The sequence below is a fragment of the Coniophora puteana genome (genome assembly GCF_000271625.1).
Source record: "Coniophora puteana RWD-64-598 SS2 unplaced genomic scaffold CONPUscaffold_7, whole genome shotgun sequence".
NCBI lineage: Eukaryota > Fungi > Basidiomycota > Agaricomycetes > Boletales > Coniophoraceae > Coniophora > Coniophora puteana.
This window is the reverse complement of record NW_006913059.1, coordinates 1,169,283-1,185,177: the sequence shown is the minus strand read 5'-3', so window position 1 is coordinate 1,185,177 and position 15,895 is coordinate 1,169,283. Positions and strand designations below refer to the sequence as shown.

Below are 15,895 nucleotides of genomic sequence, written 5' to 3'. Positions count from 1 at the left end.
GTCCGTATCGTCCTATTCCAGCCCCAATACCACATCTAGCTCCAGCCAGTCGCACAAACGCTTCCCTTCAACCCCCTCGCACCCTCACAACGTCCTCCAGCATTCCCCGCCTCATCCACAACACCTCTCCCCTGGCTCACTTGCACCCCCGGGCGTCTCGCCAGCTGGCCCGGGTCCGAACCCCTTCTTTGCGCACCCGGCATCACGCCTTTCTCGGCCCGCACCCGGTCAAGCGCCCACAGCACCGCCACTCCTGCCGGTCGGCTATGCAGGGTCCGCGCCGCACATGCCGCCGGGGACCTCGCCCCAGTCGCAGCTGCATATGCACATGCAACCGCACATGCACCAGGTGCACCAGATGCACGTTCCGCCGCAAATGCAATCCGCCCACAGTCATGGTCGCGGAGCGGGCGGCCACTGGGTGCCCGTCATGCCTATGGGCCCACATGGTGGCCCTATGGGCATGTTCCCGCACCTCAGCGCGCCGCACATCACCGGGAACTCGGGGATGCAGCACGTCGCGTGGTGAATGTGTCCACAGGTGGCCCCAGCGCCTCGCCTGCCTGTCTATAGAACGCCCTCCGCTCGTGAGTGACGGGCGAGAGGACTTTGCTTAACTTTTGCTGCACCTGCACCTAATCATTCTATGCACTTCTTTTTCTCAGTTTTTTTGCTGTACGTATGTATCCTGCCTTTGCCTGTCTCATTCTTCTTGCCTTTACGCCTCTGCTTATGCCTGCCCTCACACATACTGGGTTCTTCTTTTCGTGACGACCAACATCATTTTCCTTTTTCCAGTTTCCGTACGTAAATAGCGTTTCAAAATAACCTTTCCTCTCGTCTCGTCTCGTCTCCCACTCACTCCCCCCTCTTTCCCTCTTTCCCTCTTTCCCTATCTCTTTCTTGGTCCATTCGATTGATCGATGAATATGGCTCCCGGCGCTTGCTCGTCAACAAACCTTCCTTTGTCCCGAGTTCTGGTCTTCCTCCACTTTTATGCAGACTTCAAAGCGCTCTTCTTTCTGATGCTTCACCCCTCTTATCTTCCCTCGTCCTAACTTCTTGTGCTGCGCTGCATGCGCCGATGACGGACCTTTGTCAACAAAACAAAAGTGATTGATAGGCAATTACTCGTAGTCTCTAGGCCGCCGGCTGTATATTTTGATCATTCTTTCGTCGTCAATTCGTCGCTGCTTAAGCTTCTTGGTACGTTTCATACGTACACGCATACATACGTACATACATTCGGACATCCATACATGTGTAGGTTTACTATCCAGCCAGCCTCTTTTGGGTCGCGGTTTTTTTGAATGGAAAATCGTCTTTGAAATCCAGCGTGCTCGTGGGTGACGATGAGGACGTTTGAGCAATCATCAGCTATTGAAACGAGGGTGAGCGCGAGGCCATGCCTGCCGTCTCATCCCATCTCCCATCTCGAAGGAAGCCATCGGAGGAAACCAGTCGCCAGCTATCAAGTTACGTGTATCGACCTGAGCGCGAGTGTGCCTGGCCTCGAACATGTGTCTCCTGCGTTGCATTCGGGGGTCTTGTTTTAACGTTAAAACGCTAACCTTAGGTTTGATGTCTCGGCCGAGTACTCGGTCGATCACTAGTGTTACTTGCAACCTAGGAGTAGCTTTACTAGCACAGTCGTTTCTATCAGACCATTCGTGGGATGGCTGCGTTAGTTGAGTCATAGATTGCTCATAGACACTCGTCATGGAGCTATGCATTTGGGACGTGTCGACATACATAGCAAAATTGATCTGGCCGTGCTATCGTTCTCCGAGGAAGTATTTCTTCCGTAGATAGTCGTTCCTTACAATGTAAAGTGATTCAGGAAATGCTCAATGGAGCTCGCTTTGTGGAGCAAGCATTGGACTGTTTGACTAGAATGAGACTGCATGAGACTGCATGCCAAGGAGCTCTGCACATGCAGCGCGCGTTCAAAATTCTCTTCAGCCACACCGTCGTTGGCTCTCGGGGCCCGCGGCCGGCGCCAGCCACAACAATACTTGGGCCATTAGTAAGCATCGTGGCCCGGAACAACAGGGAACAACGGGCCTCAGGTTGGTGGGTGGAGAGACCGCTCAAGAAATGATTGAATGATGGATGATGAATGCGCTTTCCAACATTCTTGGACCGCTGTTATTGTGGTTTGGCGACGCCGGACATCTGGTTGGTCCTCCGTTAACGTTCCTGGGGGGGCACGTCACATCTGCCTTAAAGGAGGCAATGGGCATGTCCGGCGTCTTCCGAGTTGCCCGGAGAGTTTGCATCGCCGGGCGGAAGATCTTGAATCTCGTTGTTCCTCCCTCGCGCGGTCTCAAGCTGTCATTCGGGATATCGATGTCTGCAGCCCTTTTGTTCTGAACAAAGGAAACAAGGTAAATCGCTGGAGGCTGTGGGTATCTATCTTTGCTGCATCGTAGAGGCTTTGAAACTATTTAGCTCCTTCTTCTCGAAATAAATCACGGGCTTGTCTTCCTTGTGGTTTTGCTAACGTATATGACGTCTCGAGAAAGGTTACTTGGCCCTGGGATCAGTCCTTTACTCATATGCCGGCTTTCTGAATGTGCTTCGCATGCAATAGCGTACGCTCAATACCCGCCGAGGGTTGATATCGTGTACGTTACTCACCACGCCCGGTTGGTGCTTCTTCATTCCCGCATTGGGGCTACTGATTTCCTTGAAGCGCAAGAAAAGCCAGCAAACTGTCATCATGAACGATCTTGCAAGAACGTGTCAGGTCATAAAGCCAAATCTAACGCCGCACACAGCTATTCGAGGCCTCATTTTCCCCTGGACCCCTGGCGACACAATTTGGCGACCATTGATGACACTTTCCTTATGTGATCACTTGCACCGATGTGTCCTGTACTTTTTGCGGGAGAATCTCGCGCAAGAAATGGTCACTTAGACGCTGGAATGCTGCTGAAAAATTTGCCGTTTTCTAGCGAACAACAACACGTTGAACGCAGCAAATAAAGCCTCGCCCAATCGTCTTAAGGCAAGGACATACGGCATCAGCGTATGTGAGATCTGGCATGTCACAGTTAGCCTTCTGGTTGCGGGGCAGATGGAGACAGCGGACCTAGTAGGCGGGCGTATATTATTTGTGCTTATTTTTGTCTCGGTCCAGTGCAGCCCCTCATATTCGCTGATATGGAGCGGCTTGAGGCCGGACAACACGCATACACGCACCACCCAACCTGTTTTACTCGAGGGAAAAGTCATTCACCATGCATCTCCCCAGTTCTTTCCTCGCTATCTACGCCCTTTTAAAAGTTCATCTTCGCCGGACGGGCACTGTAAGTCTCTTCACGCCCCGTGTTTACTTTCTTGTTTAACCACGGATACCAGACATGTCAGACGTCGCTCAGAAAAACCAAACATCCCCGACCCCACCCGAACGCACGCAGATATACATCGACATTCTCCAGGATAGATACCCCTCTACTACCAGCGTAGGAGCCTTGAACGCCGGTTTGCCCTATCCTCAAGACTATCACAATTTCGCGAAAGCCTCAAATTCGAACGCGCCGCAGTCTATCCGGACAATCGACCCCACTTTGATTTTTCTCGCGCCATCAGTAATAGACGCAACTTCGTCCTTCATCGTCCTTTTCGACGGAGCCCCCATTCATAACGAAGACACGCGCTTGAGACGCCAACCGTCACCATCCAGCGGTCATCCTCAAAGCGGGGCGAATGTGTTTTACAGCACAGCGCTTGTTCCTAACTTTTGGGAGGTCATACGCACTAGCCAAGGTGAGTCCTCGATACACAAACCGTAACTTTTCCCCCACCGAGTATTTACACAAATAACGTTACCGTCGCAGACCCGACCGTATACTCCATTCTCCAGGACGTCCGCCGCGTTGACGAGCATGCTCCCCGTGAGCTCCCTCGGAGGCAGAGATCGATTCTTATCTTCTCCGCGATTTATCAGTTCCGATACGTGGCACCACCCGGTGCGACGGCCACAGGTGTGCGGGCATCCGGAGATAACCACTCGGCGCCAGCACTAATACCCCCAGATCTGCTTGAAACACCGACTCAGCTCCCCGCTCCCTTTTACGGCGAGGATGGCGTGAATGGAGAGCCATTTTCTACGTTTGAAGACGGCTTGCTATACATGAACTTAATCAACGACTTCACGGCGGCGACTTCTTATGACCTTTCGCTCGCTCAGAATTATGATAGCCAAGTTAGTCATGAGGCACGACCTCACTCCCTGAATCTGTGTCACAATGTCGCTAACAAATGATATTTAGAACCAGCAATAGTGGCGGCCGTTCCTATGATACTGTCGTATCAGGCCTTTAGGTCGTATAGGGTCGTATCCTACTTACCGCTGGCAATTTTATAACATCCGTGTCGATACCTGTTTGAGAGCCTGTTTACGATATATCTCTATGTTGCTCTCCTATTATATGTTGTATACTCACATGTTTCGTTATGCTGGTATGTAAGCAGCGTAATTACCCATGGAAAGCAGATACCCTTTCCGTGAGCAGCGGCGATTGCCCTCTCGAGTAGATATCATAAAGCCAAAACGAGCAAGGTATTCAACATACGGGGGTGTTGTTAGGCGCCAGCTTGATAACAAGGAAACAATTGTGCAAGGGTTTCGAGAATAAGGTGTCAACGTTACTCGGCTCGGCGTCAACTAGCGCGAAGCCACGTTGCAAGGACCCTGACATACCTCACTTGTGGATGTTTATGGGGCCATAAGTATTTTTACGAAAACAAAAGGCCCATCACGCTTCGAAACTAACTCCAGTAGGTGGAAAGCCAACACTTAGCGGGAAGGCAGGAACCGATCACAGACCACATGTCATTGGGCGTTTATTTAACCTCCGCCTCACCCCAAGGTGATCAGTGTCGCAGGGTGTGGTGCCAACAGGTCCTTGCCTTCTATGAAGCAACATCATATTACTATGCCAGTGAGGTGAGCGGCTCTGTGATACTGTACGACGCGCTAGCGGGGTCAATGTTGTCATTGAGGGAACAAGTCAAGGAGCAAGTGCCATATCTCGAGTAGCGCTTTTCAAATATTCCCAGCAGATACGGAAAATGCGTCCCGGGCGCTAAATCGAGCTGGTTTGAAAGCTTCTCCAAGCCGCCTTGGGGCCCTAAACTTGTACTGGAAGATATGCATATTACCCTCGTTTGCTGGTCTTGGACAGATCCATTTGAACGATAGGTAATAAATAACTTGAATGCCTGTTTGGGTGGGATGTTTGGGGGCATTGTGATCGAGGCTAACGCCACCATGCATTGTTGTGGCTGTGCATTTAGGCCCCTATCTCCTCCATTCTGCCTCACCCCATTCCACCGTGAGGTGTACCAGTCTGCACGACATATGCTGCTACGCGTCCGTGAAGTCAAAGAAAGTTCCATAGCATTATATACAACTTTCAGTTCTATCTCTAATCTCTACTTCTTCCCACCATTACATCTTCACGACGACTGCCCAGTCCCTAGCGACGCTCACAGCAGGGTCCTTGACCGTCAACACACCCGCCTTGCCCTCCTTCTTCCCGTCCGCACCCACACCAGCCACATACTCCCACTCGAGCTCCCCGCCATCCGCGCCCTCCACGCGCACGCTCGTCGGGCGCGCACCGAGCCCGAGCACCACGAGCTTCTCCACGCGCACAGGCTCCACAGCACCCGCGAACGCGTTCCGCGCCTCATACGCGCCCAGCGCCCCGCGCTCGACCGCCCCGCGCGGATCACGGCTCGCCAGATCCTCGCTCGCGATGCGCAGCGTCCTCCCCTTGCCTTTCTTATCCATGCTGGCGCTGAACCCGCGCCAGACGAGCTCCCCGCGCTCGTGCGCGTACGTCTCGCCGTCGTCGAGGTACAGCCGGCCCTGCGCGGCGCCGTCCGCGCCGAGCGCGACGCGCAGCGTGAACGGGTCGGCTTTCATGAGCGGGGACGAGCGCCGGAAGCGCTCGCGCGTGGGCACGATCGAGCCGCCGCGGATGAGCACCGGGATCTCGTGCAGCGCGGCGGGGAGAGTGACGTGTTTGCCGCGTGCGGAGCCGCGGTACGCTTCGTGCGTGAAGTAGTTGTAGTAGACCTGTGTGGTCGAGTCGGGTCAGCACTGCGAGAAACAGAGGTTTCTATGTCTGTCTGCGAACCTGGTCTTCAGCGAGGTAGACGGACGCCTCGGTGGCGCCCTTTTCCGTGACGGGCTTGACGAGCAAACCTGACGCGCCGACGTAAAACTGATCGTCGATGGCAAAGCCAGCCTCGTCCTTCGGGAACACGGTATACTGCGGACTACCCCAATCGCATCAGCCCCACCGCCCACCATATCAGCCCTCCCGGCAACAACAAAAAGCTCACCGCAAGACAGGCATCCCAGTCACACTCGCCTCGTGGAATGCGGTGTACCACACCGGCAGCATCGCATACCTCAGCCGGATCATATCGCGCAGAATAGAGCGGTACGGCTCGTCGAGCAGATACGGCTCGCGGCGCTTCGTGTCGATGTGCGCGTGCGCGCGGAAAAACGGGTTGAAGATCCCGACTCCGTACCAGCGCACGAGCATCTCCGCGTCCGGGTTCCCGAAGAAGCCGCCGACGTCGGCTGTTCCGCCCCAAAAACATTGTAGGGTCAGAGCTCACATCTCACGAACAAGTGAAGGACGTACATCCGGCAAAGGACATCCCGCCGAGACCGTTCGCGAGCACCATCTTGAGCCCGACGGCCATATGCTCCCACGTGCCGAGATTGTCGCCCGTCCACATCGCGCCGAAGCGCTGCGAGCCGGCGTAGAAGCTGCGCGTGAGGACGAACGGCCGGAGCGGCGGGTCCGCGCGGAGTGCGGCGGCCTGGTACGTGTGGTTCGTCTACGTAAACCGCGAGTCAGAATCTGCCTGCGCATAACGACAAGCAGCACGCGTGCACGTACGAAGAGCATGCCGTTGATATTGTGCACGTCGCGGTGCTCCCATCCGCCGTAGTGGATGCTGTCCCTCGGCATGCTGATCTCGGGCCCGTTGAAGATAGAGGGCTGGGGTTGGGTATCAGTCAGCTGGGGCGGAGCAGTCCTGGGCAGCGAATACTGACCTCGTTCATGTCGTTCCAGATGCCGACCTTGGCGGTGCTCTCCGTCCACGACCACTTGCCGTCGGCGCGGGGCGACAGCTGGAAGAGGCTCTTCCAGTAGTCCCACGCGCCGGGGTTAAAGAAGTCGACCCAGGACGAAGAGCCGGGCCAGCACCAGCCCTCGTATTCGCCCTCGCCGCTCTTGGGCTTGACGAGGACCTCGCTCTCGGAAGCAAGTTGGTACGCGGGGAAGTTGGAATCGCGCTTCAGATGAGGATCGATGATGACGACCATCTGAGAGTAAGGCTTGAGCATGGCGTCCGCGCATACATGCATATGAAACACCAACCTTGCGCTCCAGAGCCTCGACGTCCTGGATCATCTCAACCGGATCAGGGAACGTCTTCTGGTCCCACATGAAGTACTTGTGGCCCTCGGCGTACTCGATGTCCAGCCAGAAGACATCGACGGGGATATCGGACTCGTCGAAGCGCTCCTGCACACCGCGGACATCGTCCGAGGAGACGTAGTTCCAGCGGCACTGATGGTACGCAAGCGCCCAGGCCGGCGGGAGGACAGGTGCACCGGTGAGACGCGCGTACTGCTCAAAGACCTTCTCGGGCGTGGGCCCGGGGAGGAGGAAGACGTCGAGGATGCCGGATTCGGAGATCCAGTGTGTCTGGGTGGAGCCTTTCTTGGGGTATTTGACGTCGATCCAGGTATCCGAGCCGATGGAGTTGAATACAGCCACGGTTGACTTGGCCGAGTGGGCATGCATGAGGGGAATGGAGCCGTAGAGAGACATGGGGGAATCCGGGAGGTATTCGAAGACATCAGCGTTGAAGAGACGGTAGGGTTCGGTGTACTCGGCGTCGGGTCCTGTGGTAGCGGGAAGCGAAAGACGCGTTGCATGTTGGGGGATACCGTAGACGTTGCCGTGGTTGGGGAAGTTGATATCCAGGGACAGAGACTCGGGGCCTAAGTAGTCATGACACGTTAGCTTATGGACGGGCATGTATATATGAAGGGCGCACCTTTCGGCTTGGAGTCAGTCCAGGTAGACCACGTCTCTTCCCACCAAGCATCCTGTTCCTCGCCTTCAAACCACGCAGCAGCGTTGACCTGCAAGGGCTTCTGCGCGCCGTCGTCGGCTTCCGCGACTTCGGGTACGGCGGTGCCTTCCTTCGTGCGGAAGTGCTCCATGTGCATGAGACCACGACCGTTCAAGACGACCTCCTCATGGCCATCGCGGAAGAGCGTGACCTTGAGCGGGCTGAACTGGACGGAGACCTCGTTGGCGCCAAACTTGGCACGGACGTCTTTCTTGCCGACGGTCCACTGGACGTCGTGGCTGATGCTTGGCTCTTCAATGAGAGACCACGACGCAGCCTCGTCGTAATGCTTGCGCAGGCCATCGACCTCGTCCATGCGCACGCGGACGACGCCATCCTCGTGGACGCGCACGTCGAGGCCAAATTTGGCATCGGGGTGGATGGAGGAGCGAACGCTGGCAGTGAAGGCAGCGTCGGCGGGTGCGATGGAGACGGACGCAGGGTCGAGAGAGTAGGGGGAGTGCCATGAGCTACCGGCCTCTTCGGCGCGTGCAGACAGGGCGCGTCCGCGACGACAGAAGCCGGAGGTGGCGCATGTCTTCCAGTCGCCGGTTTTGAGTGCGGCGGTGAATGCCGGGCTTAGGAGGAGTAGGAGGAGAGAAAAGTTGGGCGACCGCATCTCGGGCTCGTCGTTGGCGACGTGCGGGGGATGCAGCTGCAGTGGAGAGCAACTCAGACGTGTCCGTGCCACCAAGACATAGGCAAGTTCCCAGGCTCAACCCACGTGCAGCTCGCGTCGACGATTTCGCGGCAAGGGTCAACGCGTTACACCAACTCATCTCTCTAGGACGCGATACTAAAACTCTATGATTTCTAAGGACATCATCAGCCCTTGACATTTGCATGAGTACTCCTGCCATTACTATCACCGACGCGACACCGCCCAAGTCGGCCTTCACCACCTACCAAAACCATGCTACCCCAACATCTATCTCCTCCACATACCGCCTTTTATATCGCGGCTCTATCTCCCTCCCCGACTCCTACCTTCTCCTTGACGGTCTGACCTTCGCAGCAAGGCTGGGACATGGAAAGCTCGGTGCACCTGGCTCTGGAAGCGGCGCCATGGACCTCCTGGAGAACCCGCTAGCACTCGCTCTGGAGAGTATGCGTGGCCGTCCGTCTCTTCGCTTCAAGGGTACAGTACGTCTGACTGACGTCTGGATGGATAACGTGGGGGATGTCTGTATGTACGTCACCGTCGCTTCTCATCCTGTTTCCTTGCTCACTTGTCGCGACAGGGACATCCATCACCTGGCCACCTTGAGCAAAGTCTACTTCGAGAACATCCTGGGTCTATCGCGCATCACACCTCTAACGCAGCGAACAGAAGTAGGAGTCCGCGTTGCACTAGGCGACACAGGTCCGTTATTGATACCATCTTCCGTCATCTCTCTATGAACCATGCACACAGACGGACTCGAAACCACCGAAATCATCATCTACGGCGCAGTCGCAGACCACTTCTCCCCCCTCCTCCCACTCGCGTCCACATCCCACTCCCCGCCCCTCGAAATCCGCGTCGGCCGCGTCACCCACGTGCCCCCCACCCGAACCAACACCCTCCGCCCGCCCCGACCCGACGATCCTACCCCGCGCAAGCCGCCCATAGCGACGCGCCCCCGCATCTCAGCCTCCCTCGGCGGTGGTGCCGGTAAACATCTGACGTTCGACGCCCGGGGTGGCAAGGGCGCGAAGGCCGAAGAGGAGGATATCGTGCGGAGGGCGCGCGAGGTTATGCTGCATATGCCCAAGTCGCTGCCGGCGAGGGGCAAGGCTGGCTCGTTCAAAGTTCCTGCGCTTCCTGTGAAGGTCAAGGGAAAGGGGAAGGAGCGGGCCGATGATTTCGAGGACGTGCAGATGGATGTGTTTGGGGCCGTGGAGACGTCGAACGTGACGATGGAATCCTCGTCACGGAAGGGGAAAGGGAAGGTTGGCGAGGGACCGCATGTCGTTAACACGGAGAACGGAGATGCGTCGTCGGCCAAGGTCGAGCAGCAGAATAGATCGGTAGGTGAAGTTTTATTCTGTTGACAAATTGATGATAAACATATCCCCAGATAATCAAGAAGATCACGGTCAGGGCTCTCGCAGACATCGGCATCTCCACGAACGACGCCGATTTCAAGGAGTTGTATGGGTATATATACCGGGGAACGGCGTTCGCATTGGTATGCATCTTTGTTGCCCGAACTCGACAACATTCTCAGTGATCTTCCTAGCGCGACGACATGGGCGCCTCGCTTCTATCTCAGCGGGCTGTCGAGGCTTTGGTGGAGGCTCATGCCAAACTGTACGTAGGGGACTACGATACACGTCGAAACCAGAAGGGCAAGGGGAAGGCTTCAGCACCTGCGCGGTGATGCCAAGACATTATATCCGTTCGCCTCATTATTATTTGCCAACGTTCATTCCCATCTAGCAAATGAACATTATCATGTAGCACTACTTACATTGACTCGTAATAATACCCCTCTCGTGCTGGCCTAGAGCCACTTCAACTGTGCTCTGCACCCGCTCAGGCCATCCTCATTTCCCCGTCATTGGCGTTTAAAACTAATTCTACACGAGAACAAATCACCACCGTTCCTCCCTCTGCTGGACCAATGCCAGATTCATTAAACCAAACCCTCAACCAAGAATGTATTATACAATCCACGAGCAAACCCTAGAATACACATGTAAGCACCAAGTATATGTACAGCGTCCGTATGTACCATGAAGAAACCAACCAACTAATAATCATAAATTATGCGTAAATGCGTAGTAGATGCGTGACCGGAATCCTCGGACCAGCAAAAGCGCCCCCCCCCTCCCCCCTAGCTATCGACCGCAACCGCAGCCGGACGATGACCAGCATGCCCGTGGTACACCTCAGCCGCGAGCTTCCGCATCGCAGCTGCGTCTTCGTATTCGTCTCGCGTCTGCCGCACGACCACCTCGATGACGCGCGGCGCTCTGGACCTCGAGCGCTGCGCGTGCGTCATGCCACCAGAATTTGGTGTCTCCATGTCTGTCACGAAGTCGGCGTCGTCAGGCTCGAACGCCTGCACGCTGGTGAAGCAGTTGAGCGCCTTGAGGAGCGGGCTCGGTGTTTTGCTCTGGTTTGGGGGGAGTGGTAGCGTCACGCGGGATGCGTTGACGTACGACGGCGCTGATGTGGGGTTTCGCTCTCGCTCTCGTTGCCAGCTGTGCTCTTCTCGGATCGAACTCGCGTTCGCATTCCTATTCGAAGCCGCCGCTGCCTGCAGCGCGTCGGGAGAGCGCACCATCGTGCGGGTGACCATAACACTGCGCCGAGGACCGCGACCGCGACCCTGCCCATGACCATGGCCATGAGAATGCCCACGGCCACCGCTGCGGATGACATATTCGACAGGGACGAAACCCGCAGCATTGGCAGCAGCCGGAGCCGGTCCAGGGATCCGCGAAGCCCGGGGCGAAGGCAGCGGCGCCGTCGTCTCAGCCGAAACGTACGACGCCAGAGTCTCCGCCGAGGAGATAATCGACAGCGTATCGTCGTCCCCGTCGTCGTACCCGCCGTCGTCGTAGATGGTCTCGAGGGCACTAGACGCCGTCGCGCTCGTCCCGGTGCCGGAGGACTCGGCGATGTCGAGCGGGACGACGACGAATTCGTGGTCCGCCCAGATGCCGCCGACGGTGTGGTTTTGCGTCCCCGAGGGACAGTCGTCCAGCGCAGAGAGGAGCTGCCCCATCCTGGACTGGACTGGGGTGGTCGCTTAGTACGGTATTTCTGTTACCGCACTATGGACGCCGGTGTATTTCTATAGTGGATGGGGGTCAGCCACGCGGCGAGGGCGTACGACATGACCTTGCAGCGTGCCGCGTGTTGGTGTCCATTATCGGGGCCCATGGCCTCGAGGTGGGTGGAGTGCAGTGCGTGCTTCGTCCATCGCAAGGGAGAGTACTGGCACGGCGTCTGATGAGCCATGGGGGGCGTTGCTACCAGGGCACTGGAGGCATGCTGAAATTTCATGTGCTTACAGTAGCAAGTATTGAACCTCGGACTTGCCGTCATGATCGATAGGGATTCGTCGTCGCTTTGTTACTTAGTGTTCGTCTCTAGAGGCATCGTACAGTGATGCCACTGTCCGCTTGCCCGAGGAGAGTCACCGGCGATACGAGGCCTAGGTGTATAAAAGGCCGGTGCGGTCAATTTCGTCGTCCAACCAACGATTACTAGGTGAAACCGTCACCAGCGTCATGCCACCTCAAAGCGTACGAGACCAAGTTGCTATCGCCGCATGTGCGCTCATGTTCACCCCTTTAGCCCATACTCGCAGAGCTGCCTTTGAACACAATCGAGAACGTCGATTGGACGATACGCCAAAGGGGCACCATCATCCTCGAGGAGCTACTAGAGGAATCTATCTGTATCATCGGGAAGGAAGTGCGAAGAGAAAGGATCAAGCTAGCGATAGCGCACCCAAGGTTGGTAAAGGTACGGGAGTCTCTGCTACATCGATGCCGGTGATTATTCTGATTGGCACGGTGCCTCCTGCCAGCTCACGTCGTCCACACACACCGCCCAGCCATCGATTTCGCCACAGAGCGCCGCCTAGAGGAGATGTTTCGTCTGCTGCCCCCGTCAGCAGCATTGTAACCGGACACTTGGAACCTGTATCATTAAATTTGGAGTCGTACGGTAGACTTTACTATAATAGAACGTTTTGTGAGTGAAATGCGGAATGTTGTGCGGTGACATGGGCTATTCGACACGTCGATGACATGAGGCCGTCGACAGAGCTGCACAGGTGACCGGGCTGCTGATACGTGGAGAACACTGAAGGAAAACCAAGACTTTCCCTTTTCATAGACAGGATAGCTGAAGAGCACGCGACGTAGAATACGGAAGCCGATGTCTAGAGCGTATTCATGAGCAGCGTTTGTTGTTGCATTGACTGTACCAGAGAGTGGTTCAGGAGATAGCTGGGTCGGCAAATGCCGAAGACAAACGCGCCGCCTTGCCTCGTTCCTGCAGTGCAAGCAAGGCTACTGCCGTCCTCCCATACAACACGCTGCCATTTCTCCTTGAAACCTCGAGGGGCTTGGAGATAATCAACGTTACAAATACCTCTGCCAAGACCACCTCTAGATCCGGCTGAGTGACCGACTGCCTCGATGAGCGAAACTGCCCTTCCCCCATCGTTCCGTAGTCTTTACAGACTAGCGTTGAGGTCTATTTCAGCTAGTGTGCGGCACCAACCATCGGCTACTCGAAGCCTAAGAACCATATGGCGCCCCACCTTTGAAGCAGCAGCTTCGGTCTCTCACCGTTTGCAGGACCCGGATACCTCGCCGGAGGAGCACCAAAAGCTGGAGAAGTGGCACGCAGCCTGGCAATCACGCAGTGCGTAGAACTTCTTCGGTTTCTGCTCCATTCTCCCTTGCTAACCCTGGTATAGTGGACAACACACTGTCGCTGCTATGCGACTCGGCCACCTCAAAAGGCGTAGCCAAGAAGGCCATCCAGAACCTCAGCTTCCTGCACCGCTCACACCGGACATGGGTCCGGGAGAGGTACTACGGACAAAAGAACACATGGAAGCCCAATCTCGGACCCGGCGAGTATCATCCCCCGACCCTTCCTTCGCGTGAGGGCCGTTCCCGCTTTTACAAGAACCTGGAGCGGAAACAAAACGATCGGGTGTACGACGAGGACGCATGGAACCCCTTGAGCGAGCTAGTCCAAATGGCGGAAGGCAGCGATGGCGTCTCCCTCGGGCGGATACGGCTGAAGCGCTGGAATCGGTCGTAGGTTATTGTGATGGCGGATGGCGAGGGGATACGTTTTGGATTGACTAGTGCGTTTACAACGTTTTCTTCCGCGCTCTGTCGCTCTGACATACCCTCGATGTGAGCAGGAAGCGCTCTTTTGTCTTCGTTACTCCCCCTACCATATCCCAGCCACATAAATGATGATACCCTCTCGCGCGCTACTCCCTAACCCCGTATCCATCAGTATGCTCGCAAACTCTATCGCTACATGCACAATAGACCTGGACCCACACGGCCCCAAATCCGCTCTTCATCTCTCCCGCCTTCATTCTCGTTCGCTTTGTAAACGCCTCGGTGCGGTCTCTTCGGCATCGGTTGCGACGAGGCTCAATTGTCCTCCACGTGGCACGTGACAGTCCCGTCCACACACAAGGCACCCGTCTCGGCCAATGTCTATTGTGCACGTCAAGTCTTGGTTCCTTACGTTCTAAAGGCCTTTTCACATATAAGACATGGTCGTTTCGGAGCGGCCAGCCCAGATACGGTTCCCAACGCGTAGCAGCGCTCCGCATTCACGCTCGCTTGTTACTCACGCTTTTGTATTATAAGATGGATATTAGCTGCCCTATCGTGGGCCTCCGTGACGGTGCTATCTCTCGCCTCGATCTTCTCCCCCCGTACGGAATGGACGAAGACTTCAACTTTAACTCGGTTCTCGGGTTTCATGGGCGGTCGTCGATGTATAGTGATGGTGATGCACTACAGGCATGGTTGCAGAGCGTTCACGTGAGTCGTCCCGTCTCCTTCCATCCTCTCTGACGCTCAATCGTACCCGTCATTTCATCAGCTTGATACCTACGGAGATGAATTCTTGTACGCCTCATCGAAAAAGCCCTACAGCCACCCCTACTCCTACCCTTCTGGTGCACCTTCCGACGACGAACTCGATAAATCCGAAACAGATAGCGACATCTCGGAGATCTTCCGCAATGCCACCTGGCTCACCACCTCGCCTCTCGGCCTGGTCAACCCCGGCACAGACGAATCCATCTCCTCGTTCTCGGACTCCAGCTCGGAGGCGCAATACATCTCCATCCCATACGGTAGCCCCTGGTACCGCGCGCCTGTTTCCCTTGCCCCCTCACTCTCCGTCCCGTCTTCAGCCCCTCCCGAGGATCTGACGAGCAGGGACTTCAACTCGTGCTCGCCGGCCGTGCAGCAGCTCATCACCCAGCAGGAGTACCTCCTGCGCGTGTTCCACGACGAGCTCCGGCGCACGGTGCCGAGCGGTGGCGGATACGACACGGACTGGCTCGACGACGTCGACCCCGAGGTACTGATAGCGCCGACCGAGACGTTCGAGGATCTGTGCTGGGAGATGTCCTCGCGAGAGTCGTCACCTGAGCTGCTCAGGGACCATCTCGTCGATATTCCGAGGGAGCGTCGTAGCCTTGACTCAATTTAGGCTGGGATGTTGTTGTTTTTGCGAAGGTTTCGATTTCGCCGATAGGACGATGACTTTGAACACGAGACGTGACGAGCTCACGAGTTATAGACGCATACCCATTCATCCATTCATCCACCATGTGTACCATAGGATATTACGCAGCTTTCATTCGTTCATTTTGTATCTGACTTAGTGCCGGCTGCTTCTTTGGACTTTCCGTTCCTTACTGTACATATCCATGATGTATTCATACGACAGAGTTGGTTTTGAACATGTACGACATATTGCCGCCTGTGATGGTTCATTATGATGCCTCCCTTCTGCACCATGTCGGACCAGTTCGTCTCGCAGGATCGCAATACCTTGCCGACAGCATGTACTTCAACGCGAATCGCAAGGATGTTGCAGCTATCGTGCACCTTCGCCATCTTCAATCTTCGGAAATGATACTGATCTGGTTAATCTGAGCAGAACGACTTCCAAGATTACGCAAAAATCAAGAATGAAAGACTGATGTATTGCAAGGACAGT

General features: G+C 55.7%; 6 protein-coding genes across 6 annotated transcripts; 4 read left to right on the top strand and 2 right to left on the bottom strand.

The window, feature by feature from the left end:
* Positions 1–3,365: 3,365 nt before the first annotated feature.
* CONPUDRAFT_166016 (uncharacterized protein) lies at positions 3,366–4,377 on the top strand (the record flags this gene model as incomplete). The annotated part of the gene is made up of 4 exons (XM_007771258.1): positions 3,366–3,771; positions 3,843–3,989; positions 4,041–4,210; positions 4,278–4,377. The coding sequence occupies 4 exons, from the start codon at positions 3,366–3,368 to the stop codon at positions 4,287–4,289; spliced, it is 735 nt and encodes a 244-aa protein (XP_007769448.1). The 3' UTR covers positions 4,290–4,377.
* A 1,012-nt stretch (positions 4,378–5,389) lies between these two features.
* CONPUDRAFT_105541 (glycoside hydrolase family 31 protein) lies at positions 5,390–8,829 on the bottom strand. Its single transcript, XM_007771257.1, has 8 exons — positions 8,101–8,829; positions 7,416–8,044; positions 7,088–7,360; positions 6,930–7,031; positions 6,669–6,867; positions 6,361–6,604; positions 6,153–6,294; positions 5,390–6,091 (listed from the first exon to the last, which is right to left on the bottom strand). The coding sequence occupies exons 1-8, from the start codon at positions 8,795–8,797 to the stop codon at positions 5,459–5,461; spliced, it is 2,919 nt and encodes a 972-aa protein (XP_007769447.1). The 5' UTR covers positions 8,798–8,829; the 3' UTR covers positions 5,390–5,458.
* A 192-nt stretch (positions 8,830–9,021) lies between these two features.
* On the top strand, positions 9,022–10,644 carry CONPUDRAFT_166014 (uncharacterized protein; the record flags this gene model as incomplete). Its single annotated transcript, XM_007771256.1, has 5 exons — positions 9,022–9,368; positions 9,420–9,541; positions 9,593–10,188; positions 10,239–10,349; positions 10,401–10,644. The coding sequence occupies 5 exons, from the start codon at positions 9,022–9,024 to the stop codon at positions 10,539–10,541; spliced, it is 1,317 nt and encodes a 438-aa protein (XP_007769446.1). The 3' UTR covers positions 10,542–10,644.
* Positions 10,645–10,889: 245 nt separating this feature from the next.
* Positions 10,890–12,130, bottom strand: CONPUDRAFT_166013 (uncharacterized protein; the record flags this gene model as incomplete). Its single annotated transcript, XM_007771255.1, has 2 exons — positions 10,890–11,900; positions 11,945–12,130. The coding sequence occupies 2 exons, from the start codon at positions 12,128–12,130 to the stop codon at positions 10,998–11,000; spliced, it is 1,089 nt and encodes a 362-aa protein (XP_007769445.1). The 3' UTR covers positions 10,890–10,997.
* Positions 12,131–13,320: 1,190 nt separating this feature from the next.
* On the top strand, positions 13,321–13,957 carry CONPUDRAFT_56852 (uncharacterized protein; the record flags this gene model as incomplete). The annotated part of the gene is made up of 2 exons (XM_007770808.1): positions 13,321–13,549; positions 13,605–13,957. 2 exons carry the CDS (start codon positions 13,321–13,323, stop codon positions 13,955–13,957), a joined length of 582 nt encoding a protein of 193 aa, XP_007768998.1.
* Positions 13,958–14,526: 569 nt separating this feature from the next.
* CONPUDRAFT_90705 (uncharacterized protein) lies at positions 14,527–15,382 on the top strand (the record flags this gene model as incomplete). Its single annotated transcript, XM_007771254.1, has 2 exons — positions 14,527–14,703; positions 14,765–15,382. The coding sequence occupies 2 exons, from the start codon at positions 14,527–14,529 to the stop codon at positions 15,380–15,382; spliced, it is 795 nt and encodes a 264-aa protein (XP_007769444.1).
* Positions 15,383–15,895: the final 513 nt, after the last annotated feature.

Bases quoted from the DNA above. Each gene is read 5' to 3' on its own strand.
- CONPUDRAFT_105541 (XM_007771257.1), bottom strand. From the start codon at position 8,797: ATGCGGTCGCCCAACTTTTCTCTCCTCCTACTCCTCCTAAGCCCGGCA. The intron at 6,605-6,668 runs GTACGTCCTTCA...GGGGCGGAACAG, and splicing joins CGGGATGTCCTTTGCCGGAT to CCGACGTCGGCGGCTTCTTC. The intron at 6,295-6,360 runs GTGAGCTTTTTG...CGATTGGGGTAG, and splicing joins ACTGGGATGCCTGTCTTGCG to TCCGCAGTATACCGTGTTCC.